Here is a 15,907-nt window from a genome sequence, read left to right on the forward strand (position 1 = left end):
TTTTGAGATGACCCCCACTAAAAACCAGACAGTAGAATTTAGTACTTTTTACATATAAGGTAGAAAATGATATTACTAATCATTTGTAACAATTTGAAAAAAGCTATTGTAGTATTTTTTAAATTTGCTTCGAAGTGTGGAAAATATATTCATATAGTAAATGTACCGCTATTTTGAGATCGTCCCTAAAAAGAACCAGATGGTCGATTTTGTTGAAACTTTACAAATAAACTACAGTTGGTGTAAATGATATATGGTTTAAAAAAGATAAAGAGTTTTGCTATTGTAGTTTTTCCCGCAAAAAACCCCAAATCAGTCTCCTTAAAACGCTTTTTTAATAAACTGCAACCCCCGATTCAACCTGTTTAAAAACTGTTACATCAAATAGTGTCGACACTCAACGCATCGCCATATCGGCCGTAGTCTATACTTTCAAGCAAGAAATGCGATAAGGCCTGTTGAGATGGTCAAATAAATGAATCAGATGTGATTTTTAACTTATCCGAATGTATGTGGCTTTTACATGTAGATATGTGACAACTCTATATGTATTATACCACCTGCAAGTTAACTCTACTATCAAAGTCTATCTTGTGCAATTTGTCATTTTGTAAACTTGTCAAGAAAAAAAAGATCGAGTTTATTGATATTTTTCTTCTGCAAAAAGCAGGGTTATTTCTAAAGTTACCGGTACATCAGTATGTCGTTTTCCCTTTGTTGCAATGCACGTACGTTTATAAAACTTGCTCTGATCTAAGAACAGCATACCGACATCTAAAAGCCACCGAGTAAAATCGAATATTTATTGTGACACACATCGGTTGTACTGATGGATACTACAATTCTTCATATTTGAATTTGATTTTTCTTTTCTTCATTATTTTATGCTATTTTCTCTATATTGATACTCGTGTTGAAAATATTTGACATGTATTGTCGTCTATACTCTGCTCAGGTAATGTTTATTTACTTCTTAAAACTTATCTCCGAGGCAGTTTAGAATAATAAATATGATATGACATTAATTCCAAACCCCAACTGACGATGACAATCTTAGATTTATTTCTTAACTATATTTTGCATGTAGTATGTTGAAACCTTTAAAACTTTTTGAAGACGATTCCACTATCCACTGTAATTGAAAATCATTGAAAAATATGAGCGGAAAATACCAAAGATACCCCCCCCCCCCCCCGCCAATACATCTCGGTCTGCTGCTAAGGCGACGTATCGTGGAACTAATTAATAACAGAATGAATTACTTAACAAGGTCGGTTGTTTCTAGCTCGATGACAAAGACAGCCTTTCACAGAATGCATTACTGAAAAAGATATTGGAGAAAATGCACGGAGTATAAGACATATGGTTTTTGCTGTTTAAAAGCTCTATTTACTTAAACAGTTGAATATTATACGAGGAAATCGTAAAATGACTCTGGCTCAGGTGTTCGTTGTTTGTTCTTAATGTCATTGCATTGTTTATTAATCTTGGTGAAATTAGAGGTGAGACCGTACTGCGTGTGACGCGCATGCCTGCCCATTGGTAATCATCTATTTTTTATACTGGAGACGGAACGCCCTCTTTGGCTATAAATCTACCCCGAGTTAGTTTGATGAAGCGTCTTTTTATGATATCAAGATTGCTCTATCTTTCCATTATTTACCCAAACAGACTACAGACCATTGGTGTTTTTTCCTATGGATATGCTAGCTTCTTTTTTTGCTTCCAACTACGCGTTATATGCCAATGACCCGCGTCATTTTGGTATGTGGTTCCCCGCCACTTCCCATCAACCTACACCCTACTCGGCACTGATTCATCCCTATCCCTCCACTGATGGGAGACACCTTATTAAGACACCACCAGAGAGAATAGAAAGTCGCAAAAAAGAAACAAAAACTGAAACGGTCAATTTTTCTATAGAAAATATTCTACGGGATAAATCATCTACTAAGGAGGACGATCAGCAGAGTCTGTTTGACACTAATACTGCAGATACTCCAGAGAAGGAAGATGACACAACCACACAATTTTCCTGGCTTCAGTGCACGAGATACAAGCCGCCCAAACTACCGCGTAAGTTCTTTGGGGTATTTGATTTTGCTTTGCTTAATTGCGTTTAAAGGGAAGGGGTGTATAATTTTGGTATATCAATTGGTGTTCGCAAAAAAAATCCTCGATGCTCTTATGCTTCTCAGTTAAGGAATTCAATGTTGACTATATTATATACAGAAATGTTCTACATTTATTTATTTTTTTTTAATCAGATCGTTTAACTAACCTTGATTTTGTTGTTATAAAAAAAAACACCAAAAAATTCCAAACGAAAATTTATAGAGAATATGAGCCTTCCCTATCCACCCTATCCCTAGAGATAGGTTAATAGTAGTTACCCCTCTGTTCATTTGCATCACTTTTAAAATTTAACTTTCAACAATCGTCAAAATTTAGTTTGGGTTATTTCATAATCATAAAATTTGTTACCAAAAGTATTTGGTACTTGATTTACTCTGTAGGAAGTATTTTTTTTAAATACATAAATACACAGAAAAGGATTGACCAGTGGGCAATATGCCTGTATCATATAAATGTTTTCTCCTATAGTCCAGAGTCATTATTAGTAAATGTCATAAATAATGTAAGAAATTGGTACAAAAAAGGAGACAAGTAAAGAATAGTTTTTATAATTATTTTAAAGTTTTTTTAATAGATAAAATAAACAGAAACACTTTAACGAATTTTATTTCAATGACATGTCATTATAAACTACAGTTTTTAAAAACCAGTGTAATAGTGAATAAAGTTTAACATTTTTAATACAGGTTATGTATGGAGAGAGAGAGAGAGTTTCGTCAGTAATTCAGCAAAATTCGATAATATTGGCCATCCGCAAATTGTCGTTTACAATTTTGTCAATGGTATTTTCATCGGAAAACCTGATATCTATATTAAACGATTCTTTGAAAACAAACTTTTATACTGACATTTAAATTCTTCATTACTACGCTCTCTTAGTTGTCAGGTTATCAAAATTCTATTTGTAGGAGATGTTATATGATTATACATACTTGTGAATCGAAATGTCGAGAGGATCCTCACAAATAATTAATTTTCCTTAATTAGTAAGGGACATTAATTATCTTATGGTCTTGTCTTGTCGACTAATGTTTATCAATACACCAAAATTCGTCTATCAATGGAACCCCTACCCCAAAAGCGGCAGAGGGTTTTGTTTTCTTGAAATCAAAAATCATTTACAATGTATAATAAAATTATGATATATTTTTTTAATGGTCTTATCATGTTTGGATATATAAATTTGCTACCCTCTATCTTTGTGATATTTTCAAACCAATGATTTTATGAATACTGGCCCCACTAGAGAAGGAGTTTGGAATGTCAAAAAGACACCTATCACGAACAGTTGCAATCCTACCAGGGACTGAAAAAAGGCCAAAATTGATATTCAATTGTCTTTATATAAATGCTTGTCTCATCTACATTAGGGAAATTAGAGTTTTAATTTAACTATCGGTATATAGAAAATTTTCGATAAGAAATTAATAGATAGTTTTAAATTAACGTATTTGCGACACCTGATAAAAAATTCTCCAAAGGCCAGCATAAAAGCCAACTTTTCCAACATCAAAATTGGAATTTTAAGTATTTCCAACTTTAATTTCTAGTTTTAATTGTGGAAACTCAACTTGTTTGTTGCAGTTCTTATACTATTTTTCCTAAAGGTGTTGAAGATAAAATGGAAAAACTAAAGAATTTGATGTAAATTTATTTTATATGCAACATTTTACATATAACAAAGCAAAGTGGATCAATACCTGGAAATTCCATATCTACTTTTACAAGACCATAAAAATAATTTGAAAATAGTTACACAAATATATGTCAGATTTCATGCTTTATAAAAGGGGAATCCTCAGCTGCTTTCTTGAAACAAAAATGATTTGATGTTAAAATCAAGAATAAGAATTTTCTTGAAGAATTTTCTTGAAAACTGACGATTTTTGTTTCAAAGAAGCATCTTTTTGAAAATCTAACGTGTGTGTGGGGGGGGGGGGGGGGGGGGGCATGAATACCCTCAAAATTTAAGAACGATTGGTTGCACAGGTTGACCGAATGCGGATCCAAATCAATTGTTTTGCTTGGTTCGAATCCCGGAACGATTGGTATTTTTATACATGTACATATTTTTATGCGTATTAAAAGGTAATATATTGATAGTATCAGAAATAATAAATGTCAGAATAAAGTTATTAAGAACTTTTTAGTGTAAATGTAATATTTTGCACATGTGCTTAATTCAACGTTATTTACTGTGTACATGGCATACCCGCTATGTTACATGTAATATAGTTATCTATGTAGCTGTGTCTATATTTATATTTGACTCTTCGTATTTAGATGGTATAGGATACCTCCACATTGTGGCGTACTTCCTTTTTAAGAATAAACAATAAAACCAAGTATTATTTCAGAAATTTGTTCTTTATCAAAATTGTTACTTAACAGCCTAGCTAGTGCAGTGGGTTAGGATGTAAACTACGAATCTATAAATCAGTTCGAATCCTGTTGTGGCTCTAGAAAATTTACCTTTCTAAAAAATTTTAAAATATACTTTGGGGTCAAATATTGTAAAATCTGAAAATATAGACACAATAAAAGTATTTTATTTACAATGTATTTTTATTCACATTGATATTGACAGGTGTCCCATACCATCTTAAAAGTCCCTCTGGCGTTTAGGAAATAATCCCGCGTTTCTGCAACACGCTCTTTCAAATGTTAGAGTAAACTTGTTATTTTAAAGTCATACTACTACAGAAATATTATATTTTATTGTATTTACATCAACTGGATTTTTTAACCCTTAAAACAAAATAGAATTAACTGTTCATAAAACTAGTCGCAACACCAAATCACAATTACCCAGTATAAATATACATGTACACATCTCACCAATCCTTTAAATCTTCATTCAAACCCATTATTTATAAACATTTTAGGAATGCATATATTCTTGCTTGTATTCAAAGGCTTTTTTTGAACACAATAGATTTCTTTTAGATGAGGGAAGAAAATACATAGAAGATGTTAGTATATCTTGATGGATTTTTTTTTAGCATTGGTAGTGAATTTTTCAGAGGTTATATATAGATTTTCAATTTTAAATGATCCGTCTTGTGGTTTTTACACGCATAAAAACGTAGTATTATTATTTTAGTTTACGTATGTTAAAACTCGTTGTGACCATACATTCATGTTGCAAACTTCAATATCAACGTAGATCCGTTTAAGATAAAAGTCGGAATGATGTTGGAATATCCAAGAAAATCGTTCATATTTCAAAGATTTAAGGTTTTCGACTTTAGTTGTCATTGTCCATGCTTTTGCGCAATCATTTAAAACATCATGTTTTAAAGAAAATTGTTTTATATCAATTTTTTAAATCAAACACAATATTAAAATGTAGATTTTTTGGGAGGCTTTTCAGGACAATTTTATTTTTTACTCGTCATTGTGTGGATCAACGTCGTCATTGTGCTTTATGACGTTATGATAAACCTTCAAATGGGCACATGTTTTATTAAAGTATTGACATTAAAGAAAAGATGTACGCAATGGAAATTTTACGGACAGAAATATTTTAGTTATTTTTCCTAATTTTTGAATGAATCCATTGTTTTAATCTACGTTTGTTATACTCCATGTAAATAGCAAAATTTGGTACATTTTGATATCATGAGATGACCTCTTTTAAAAACTAAATAATAGAATTTTGTGTTTCTCACATATATTTTGTGTTTCTTCTATATGAGGTATAAAATGGAGTTACTAATCACATATTAACATTTAAGAAAAAAAATCTATTGTAGTATTTCATAGTCTGCTTTGAAATGCGGAAAATAGCAATTAATGTTGGCATTTTGAGGTTGATTTTTAAATTTCTAACTTTTAAACGCTTCTGAAGGCCTTCACATCCCACACATAAACACATTCGTTATTTCGGCAAACTACTGCAAATGTTGAATTTACACCATTCTTTGTTAAAATGGATTATCATTATTCGATATTTTCATAACTTATTCATAAGATAAATAAATATCACAGTATTTTGACTTCTTTTTTTGTCTTTAAACATATTTTCTCGCTAAAATAAAGCAGCAAATCTCTTGGGTAAATCGTAATGCCCAAATGTATGTATTCCCAGGAATACAGCGTATGGCATCTGTTAAAGGAGACTCGGGCGAGATGTATGATTTTTAATGGCTGAATCTTCCGTTTGGCGTTCTATACGCATTTCCTTCGGAGGAAATTAAGCCATAAATGGCTTTATATAAAATATTTAATGAATAACTGTTATGCTTTAATTTGTGTCTTTACACGCATTTAATACATTATTATCTTTCCTTCTTTTATGTTTCAATTTTTCTGTCTCCGGTAAATGATGTTTCATAAGGAATCTACCTGGAATATTAATTTCCCCAAGGCAAATCGCTAACTAATTAGATAAAGAGATCTTGTATCCCAGCGTATAATTAGAGCCATTAAACTTTCCGTGAATCTATTGTGTTTTTATCAACAACAAATTACACAGAAATATCTTGAGGAGGAATTTTGGATCAACCTATACAAATTTTTTCTCTTGATGGAAAATTAACCTAAATTTGACAGATGGGAAGGTGTGAGAAGGAATTGCTACCTCAATGGACGTCAGCTTCTTCTCTATAATAAAGGATTGGTGGACTGAGAGGAAATCATTTCTTCTATTTTAGGTCATTTAATCTTAGACTTAGATCCATACACAATCTCTCTCTCTCTCTCTCTCTCTCTCTCTCTCTCTCTCTCTCTCTCTCTCTCTCTCTCTCTCTCTCTCTCTCTCTCTCTGTGACGCCAAGTTGCGTTCCCTCAGCATGTTCATGGCGTTGTAAAATTCTTGGAATCGCCGTAGGATCGCAGTAAAATTAAGAAAAAATGTACAATTTTATTTGAAATTTTTACAAGTGAAGAAGTCACGGCGTCCTGACGGCGACCGAGGCGTTTCTATGGAGCTCCTACAGCGTGTAACTGCGTTTTCACAGAGTTCTACATGGCGATTGACTGCGCTCTCGCTGAGTATCCGCCGAGCGCCCATGACGTGCAAAGAGTTTTTACCTCGTGTCCATGGCGTGCTCTGCGCGCTGACTGCGTGCATACGACGTTCTCTACTTATTGGTAGTTAATGTTAATTAGTAAAATTGTATAGGAATTGATATGTATATAAGGACGCAGTGGGATCGTCATGAGGACGCAGATTCAGGGTTTTAAAGATGACGTTAGACTCAAAGAACACTTGGCTATTTCTTTTATCTAACGTACTGATGTACATTAACAATAATTTAGTTACTTGCTAAATGCTATCTTTGATTATTCAACGTTGGTTTTGTATTTTTTCTACAATATCACTATCTTCATATCCTGCATGAATCACCAAAGATAAGTATTAACACGCTATGTACTCCACTTATCTTTGCGTAGGTCTCAAAAAGAAAGATGGAATGAAAAAAAGAAAACTAGGCAGAAATCCTCGTGTACCATTTACCCAACATCAGGTGGCTGTTTTGGAACACAAGTTTCGTCGGACTCATTACCTTAGTAGCATGGATGTGGCCGAGCTTTCAACAGCACTCAGTCTCACAGAAAACAGAGTAAGTTCTGTTACAGCAACAATGTGTAACACAGGCACGTAGCATCGTTACTGAAAGTGTGTGTGGGGGGGGGGGCAATTTCAGCCAAAAAAATCCTGACAAGCAAAATATTAAAAATAAAAAATTCTCATAAATCCTAATCCATAGCGTACCTATAACTTCGTTTAACACCAATTTCATTTAATATACTCCCAAAAAAGTGGGGGTCGGGGGACTCTATGTTAATTTACTTTTTTAAGTTTTAAATTAAAGAAAAGCTGCGAGAAAATTGGGGGGGGGGGCTGGTCCCTCTGATGCTACGTGCCTGCATCAGGTCACCAAGTCTTAATTTTAGACTTGTTCTTCGAATGCATAAATCCGACTTCAAGAGCTATATAAAACCCTAAAATATTACAATGATTCGAAAAATATAATACATGTATCTTATACATAATACAGATTCTAAAACTTAGGGTTTCTATTTCTATCTTCAAATATTGGGAAGAAAAATTGAGAGCGTTATTTTAACAATATGATTTTCCGAACAGACCAAAAATATCTAGTGAAGAGCCAAATTCGCGTTATTTTGTTGGTTAAATCAGCATTGAAATAAAATTGCTAGGCTTTTTTTAGCCTTTAATAAGCTCTAAGTATTTTAGTATTTTTCTGGAAATCACACGTGTAGATATATAGGCACCAAATATCTTATATTTTATACTACCCAACTTTTATCACAAATCTCAACGCAACCTCGTTTATGGAATTATTAAATTCTTTCTCTAAGGTTTATTAGATTCCAACTTCGTATAATTTGATTTAATTCTCTAGGAACCTTTATTGACTCTTGACCCTTTTGATATGTAATTGTCCATATTTTGATGGAATTAGACTGAATAGCAAATTTATCTATAGCAAATTTATCTATAGAATTCTATTGTGAAGGAAATATTTAATTCCCTTAGATTGGTTTAGAAAAAGTTGCACCGCTATTTCAAACTGTTTTTAAAGGTTTTAAAAAGATACGGTAAAAACTATAAACATAACTGACACAAAGACATGTATTAACATCTTCGTGTTTCACAAAGAACTATTTCGACGTCTGTGCAGTCACCATCCGATTAATCGGGCGTCGTAGCTAAAGCCACCGTTTACACAGTGAGTCCTGCTAGAAAAAGAAGAAAAAACCCCAAATTCTAACGAAAGTAGTTCATTTATTCTAAATTTCATACGCATAGTGTATGTGGTCCAAAATTGCAATTTTGCCATTATTTCATTTATTTATTTTCAGAATTAATTTTCTCAATAAAAAAAACAACAACCAAAAACCCCCCAAATTGATAAAGTATTGCAATCTGTGCGACTTTTGACGCTGTTCGGTTTTTCTCTATATTCGAAGGTGGGCGTATACATGTATAATAATATTTACATTTTCCAGTGTCTTTGTGTAAGATAACACTACAAATCGATTTTGTAATGTGAAGTCCAATATATTTCATTGCTGACTTTTAAATATTAAATAGTACAATTGCTGAAAAAGATATGATATTTAAATATTAGTAGTAAGGAATCAATCTTTAAATATTATGAAGTGATCAAATACGGTCGGGGTGATCGAATCTATCGTAACGCCCCTCGGGCTTTATTGGATTTGGTTATCCCGTACCGTATTTCATCACCTCATAATACTCAAAGATTTATTTCTAATTTCTTAAGCAATTGTGATTTGTCTGTCTACAGCCTGGGACAAGTATATAATGTCTATACACATGTATTCGTATATAGGTCATTGCTACAACAAACACTTTTATTTTAAGAACGCCATTTTTAGGGCATTTTAATTCCATCAAGAATAAGAGCCCTGTGTACAAATGAAGGAAAATTTTAAAGCTAAATTATTTGGATTTTTTCTTTACTAAATGTTAGTTTATGGCCAAAAATATCACCAATACTTATAAATTATGACTTTTTGCAAATAAACTAAAAAAAATGCCTGGACCAGGAGTAATTGATTAGATCTTTGGTATTTCAACAAGTATGGGATGATGTCCAAAAGCTATAATTGAATTTTAACTGATAAGTAATCATTGTCAAATGAATTAAAACCCAGTGGAAAGTGTAGGGCAGATACTTTGGATCTGATAAATCATGTTTAAATAATGCAAAAGAATATGCATACACTAGCGTTTTTTTCAATTTCATACATTTTATACCCCGACAGATTGGCAGTAAACCTTATGGTAACTTGAGCATTAATTTGTAAATGCTGGGTTTTTTTCTTCATCAATTCTTACTTGGGACAGTGATAACAATTATTGTAAAATTTGACCCAAAGAACATTTAAAGATACGACGCACTAAATACCCATTCACTGATTAAAAATAAGTTATATTTTCCAGTCATGATCAGCTGCAACAAAAAGAGTCAAGGCCACGGACATGTATACATTAACTATTTTAGATTTGTTTGTTGTTGATTTTTATTTCAATTTTAAAGAATAGGCTAAGAAAGTAATTAAGAAAATTTTCGTACACATTATATACAAGCATGAACAAAACAGTATGCTTCCAAGTTCCAACATTGTATCATATGAATGTGTAAATCTTATGAATAAACAAATCAAACGTTGAGCATAAAAATTTAAAAGTTTAAGATTATTATTATTCATCGTTAAAATTACCCGGCTACCCATGGCACTGACAGGTATGTGTAACGTATTATACATAAGTATCTCTATAGACTCTATCAGACTCAGACTGCACTGGTTTTCTCTTATCTAACTTTCCTAGACAGACTGCAAAATTTGTATATTCAGCTTTTATGTGCAGACAATCTATCCTGTATAAAAATAACAATGTGTAAACTTATTATTTGTATACTCATGTCTATAAAGTGACATATAGGTCCGATGGGCCGGGTGTTTATTATTATATCATATACATGTATCTTTATTTGTTTATAAAACACATGTCACTATAATAAATCATTAACTTACTTACTCTATATAAAGTTTCCGTCACCTAAGGACGGTGCCGACCCTGTGAAATTATGTTTAATTGTGCAACGTTTCATTGTCTCTAGAACCGTCCCTGGCTGTCTATTCACGCACAATTTCTTTCGATGATATACTTAAGACCGATGACCATTTGTTAACCATCAAATACATCTTGCACATTTACTAGTTCAAAAACTTGTAAGAATTAGATTAAACCAATGAAATCATTGATAACAAACCAAAATAAACAATCCCTTTCAAAGGATTGTAAATGCTTTGTCATAATTTATGCAACACAAAGGCAAACTTTTACAAGAAATAATACAATGCACCTTGAAAATCCTACAGAAGAAATCAAATTTTTACAAATCCAAAAAAATGTAAGATAATGATTGGAAAGCTGTACAAATGGAATTTATACAATACGGATAAAAAGTTATACAATACAAAAGCCATTTACAGATCCATAGTTTTGCCACTGATCATGCAAAGACTCGGTCTCTAGATGTTTTCACATCACGTTTTCCTTAATTATTCAATAGTCATGTAAACCATAAGGGTCAAAAGATAAATATATGAACTGTATTTACGGGCATTTGCATTGCAAACGGCATCAAATATTCAAATGATAATATTAATAATTCCGAATTGATAAAGTATATCAATATTAAATGCATATTATCCCATTATAAATTACCGGTTCTTGCAAATTTCCACGGGTAAAAAGAAAAATCTTGGATTTTTATTCTGTGAATGCAATTGCATTCATTTCATTAGGTACGTCTTTTTTTTATCGTTAAAAAGTGACGAAAGAGAGAATACAAAGAATAATCCCGTTCTTAAACAAAGCAGTAAAGTACATGTAATTAGAAATTGAAAAAAATTCTAAACTGCCAAAAGAATGTACTTCTTAAAGAATGCATTGTGTGACCATTGTTTTTTACGACTCTTAAACAATATTTCAAAAGCATTTCAGGCAAGTATTGTGGTTTAATTAGAGTAATAAATTATTGCAGAGTAGCTTTGTACGTTAATTCATACGACTACCGAGTAAAGTAATAGCTTCATATTTTCATCAACATTGCGAAATTGGTAAAACGGTGACGGAAATAAGCAATTTCACTGCATTAAAGCGGAGACTCGGACACATTTATTACAAATTTAATATTTATAGCGTTGTGTTTTAGACAAAATATAACTAATATTGTGTTACTGATTTCTTTCGGTAAGGTAAAGCTCTATAGAGTAACAGTTAATGAGTCAAACTCGGCAGTATAGTTGCTGTAATAAAAATGATAAAAAGCACCGAGATTTACAATGAGATCAATATTAAGATATCTGAAAAGAAATATCTCCTTTTTCTGCAATCTTAAAAAAACAAGGTACAATGAGATAATCTGTGGCTAAGCTAATTGCAATAACGAGAGAGAGAGAGAGAGAAAGAGAGAGAGAGAGAGAGAGAGAGAGAGAGAGAGAGAAGACCCAAACTCTACTTGTGTATGAGTATTTCGCACCGTGTTTGACTCTGTTGGCATGTAAAATGCCGAACAAACGTTGAACAGACTTAATGAGAAAAGGCGTTATCAAACCAACAAAATATTTCAAAGAAAATCGCGCATCTTTCAATGAGTTTCATTTTACGACTTATCATAAAAGGAGTATATATTCTCGCTATCTATAGTGTCAATTATCGTCGTTAAATTGCAAATATGAAAGCTTTGTTTTTTCTAATGTGTCAAGAAAATCACATAAAACAGTATTACTGTTATTGATTGCTCTTTGATGTGTTTTGATAGAAATTCAAGGATATCAAAATATCTGCTTATTACCTCTTTGATTATATGATAACCATAATAGACGAATTGATACTGCTTGGAAGAATCATGTCACAAATACTGCTTTATTAATTTCCCTTTCCTTTTTGTGAGTCTGACAGGGTTTTTTTTTATGACTAATGACGAGAGAGAGAGAGAGAGAGAGAGAGAGAGAGAGAGAGAGAGAGAGAGAGAGAGAGAGAGAGAGAGAGAGAGAGAGAGAGGAGTGTTTTAAAAGTCATATACAACAACAAGCAATTTTACAGGAAATTCCGGCGTTAGACAATAATGAATGACTACTAATCTTAACGATCTGTCTTTGTTAATATGTGTCGCCCTCTCCAAAATCCAACCCCAAAGTCTGCTGCAAACCCTTCAATTTTAACACTGTATTTTTCACGCTTTACTCTTTCATTAGATTTAGTAAACCAGTATATTAGACGATTTAAATGTCAACAAAATCTTCAAATTATAAGACGCTCTCCTATCATTTATGTAATTTGATGGTTCTGTCTTTGGCAGCCGCCATCCGACAAAATGTCGCTCTGAATGGCTTTGAATGGTCAACATTTTTGACCATCGTCAACTCCTTAGGTGGTCCGATGTTTAATGCTGTCATTAAATAATTGAGTTACTTAAATTTCAGACAATTTTGTTTGCAAGTCATTCGCAGATCAAGAAATTGCCGTGTATATTGCAAAAAAATGAAGTCCAAGTTCCACTGTACGTGCTGCGAATTACTGATTCTTGTTTTGAGGTTACTGATTTCAATCGGTATTGCCTTAATTCTTTTCCTATGCTTTTGCGAACAATTTTGTTGTTGTTGAAAATTTCACATTAATTTCTTTAATGATTCATAAATTATTCTATTCGAAAAAATTAACACTTTAATAGAATTTTTTGTATGTATACCGGTACTTATTTTGTTCAGCAGATTATTCATGCATGTGACATTGCAAATAAAAAAGTCGGGCTATTTTAATGAGTACCTGTAGTTATGCATTTTGTGACTGTCAAAATCTCTCTCTCTCTCTCTCTCTCTCTCTCTCTCTCTCTCTCTCTCTCTCTCTCTCTCTCTCTTTGGTATAGCAGAAGATTCTACGTTGACGCTATTCCTTTTTTTGTTTAATTTTGCAGTTGTGCTATTTACAGGAACACTTGCAATTTGCATTCCTAGCTCTAAGACTTTGCTTTCAGCAAAGCCGGGCTAAAAAATGATGGTTGGTACGAAGTACACAAATAGCTTGAAATCATCAATTTGTTCCTCTGATACACAAATATTAATAGGAGGGGGGAAAATGAAAAAAAAAACGATGATATAATTTTACTACAACGTGAGAGGAAGTACATATTACATGTGTATAAAACTTTTGAATTTTAAGATTTTAAGACTATTAAAATTTTGGTTTTACAGAACCCCTCCCCCCCCCCCCCCCCAAAAAAAAAAAGAATGTTGCTTAATCATATTTTGAGAGTCAAGAATTGTTTTTTTTTATGTTATTGTTTAAGCAGAGAATTTTAAAATTATTTTCTCTTTAATAATAGTGAATGAGATTCAATACAAATTTTTTATGTAATAAAATAACTGATTTCTCTCTTGCATGTTCTAAGTTAATATGTAAATTATCACTAAAACGTCACAAAGGCTTGTTATCTCGCCTTGAAACTATTTCAACCAGCGAGGTGGAAAAGGAGGTGAAAAGTAATAATAGAGGCTGATGTAGAGGTGTTCAATATACTATCATTTACGGATATTTGTCTATTAAATTAGGAATAATCGGATAGCATTTCAACACCTGACTTCTCCATCATTTTACAATTTATCTATTCAACATACGGATGACACCTTTCCATATAATTAAGAGAAAATGACTTTAATACGCACCACATCCTTAAACACTAATTGAATGGGTATACGCCTAGGTGGTAAATAAAGACGTCAACAAACCGACTTAATGTCATTTCGCGGTTCCTGTTAATTATGTACATTATTGGTTAGTATTGATGTTTGACCTTCCTTTAAAGGTAAAGATATGGTTCCAGAACAGAAGAGCGAGGGAGAGGCGGGACCGAGAGGCGATACAAAGAAACCAAACCACACAACCCTCATCCTCCGAGACAATCGGTCCCACAGAGTGGCCATATCCAGTATCTCGCCCAAACAGCACACAGTGTGGGGAGTCTTTACACGACACCCGTTCTGTATTTTCTCTTATTTCAACCTCAAATTAACTCTTCTTTGTCCTCCCTTTAATACTTGTATGCAGATGGTGAACGTCACAGGCTGTAGAAAAATTATACAGGCTAACTTTATAATTGCTACATTTTTAGCAAATTGATGAGATAGAATGAAATAACAGCAGGAAGTCGTGATTACTACGATAAACTGTAATAACATGTATACATAGTCATTTGTGGGTATTTCGAATCACATCGCGTTTCGTGTTTTCGAAAGTTTGAAGTTTTTTTCTTTGTAATGTACGAAACATCAAGATATGGAAGTACCAAAAATTCATCATGAACAATATATAAGTTATCTATATAAGTCATCATGATCAATCTATAAGTTGTCTATATACGAAATTGAAAATCCTATATACTATACGCTATCCTCAATAGAGAAATATTTGAATACTGAAAACGCTGTTTCTCATCTATCATGGAGCCTTGATAATTGAAGAAAATTGACAAAAACATGTTCATCATAAACTTTCAAAAACTGTATACTTTTCTGTCTTTTTTTTTTTTTTTTTTACAAAATCTATCAAAAGTAGGCCTAATTATTTGCATTTCAACTTCCTTCTGTTTGGGGTATTTCAAATCTCTTGTGTACACAATGAAGTCGCCCGCACATATAAGGGCTTACCCCACATGTTTGTTGAATATTTTGTGTTGATTTGTTTTTGCTTAATATGTTCAGTTCAGTATATTTTCATCCAAACCCATTGAATGTGTTTACACGTGCACAATATCATTGTGAAGATCAAACAGAAAATAAATGGGGTGAACAAACAATATGATTAGTTTTTAATCTAATTTAAACATTTTTATTATGCATCACATTAACGGATGGTTATAAACAGATATTACATATATATTTACATATTCCAATTAATATTCGCTCTATTTCTTACGGAAACTTATAGTTAATTCACAGCTCAATAGAAACAGCCAGACTGAAATCGACACGACCGTTTATCGATTGGTCGAAATATACAGCGGCTGAAACTGACAAGAAACTGACAGGACTGAAAAGGACACGCCCTGTTTATCGATTGGTCGAAACCTACAGCGACCTAAGAAAAACCAAGGACTGCAGGGTTATGTAAGTTTTTTCCTGCAATGATCGCTACCTTCATCAGGTCGAGACCACTAGATTTTGTGAAGTCGGCATTAATTTGCATACAAAATTAGCTATC

General features: G+C 32.6%; 1 protein-coding gene across 1 annotated transcript; it reads left to right on the forward strand.

Moving 5' to 3' along the window:
- Positions 1–1,328: 1,328 nt before the first annotated feature.
- On the forward strand, positions 1,329–15,503 carry LOC136276613 (homeobox protein MSX-2-like). Its single transcript, XM_066089041.1, has 3 exons — positions 1,329–2,076; positions 7,534–7,703; positions 14,514–15,503. The coding sequence occupies exons 1-3, from the start codon at positions 1,698–1,700 to the stop codon at positions 14,718–14,720; spliced, it is 756 nt and encodes a 251-aa protein (XP_065945113.1). The 5' UTR covers positions 1,329–1,697; the 3' UTR covers positions 14,721–15,503.
- The last annotated feature ends 404 nt before the right edge of the window (positions 15,504–15,907 follow it).

Source organism: Magallana gigas, chromosome 6, assembly GCF_963853765.1.
Source record: "Magallana gigas chromosome 6, xbMagGiga1.1, whole genome shotgun sequence".
Taxonomy (NCBI): Eukaryota; Metazoa; Mollusca; class Bivalvia; order Ostreida; family Ostreidae; genus Magallana; species Magallana gigas.

What these genes read in the sequence shown, in the direction of transcription:
- LOC136276613 (XM_066089041.1), top strand. Translation starts at nt 1,698, where the DNA reads ATGGATATGCTAGCTTCTTTTTTTGCTTCCAACTACGCGTTATATGCC. An exon ending in CAAGCCGCCCAAACTACCGC is followed by an intron (nt 2,077 to 7,533) that starts GTAAGTTCTTTG and finishes ATCTTTGCGTAG; the next exon opens with GTCTCAAAAAGAAAGATGGA. An exon ending in TCAGTCTCACAGAAAACAGA is followed by an intron (nt 7,704 to 14,513) that starts GTAAGTTCTGTT and finishes CTTCCTTTAAAG; the next exon opens with GTAAAGATATGGTTCCAGAA.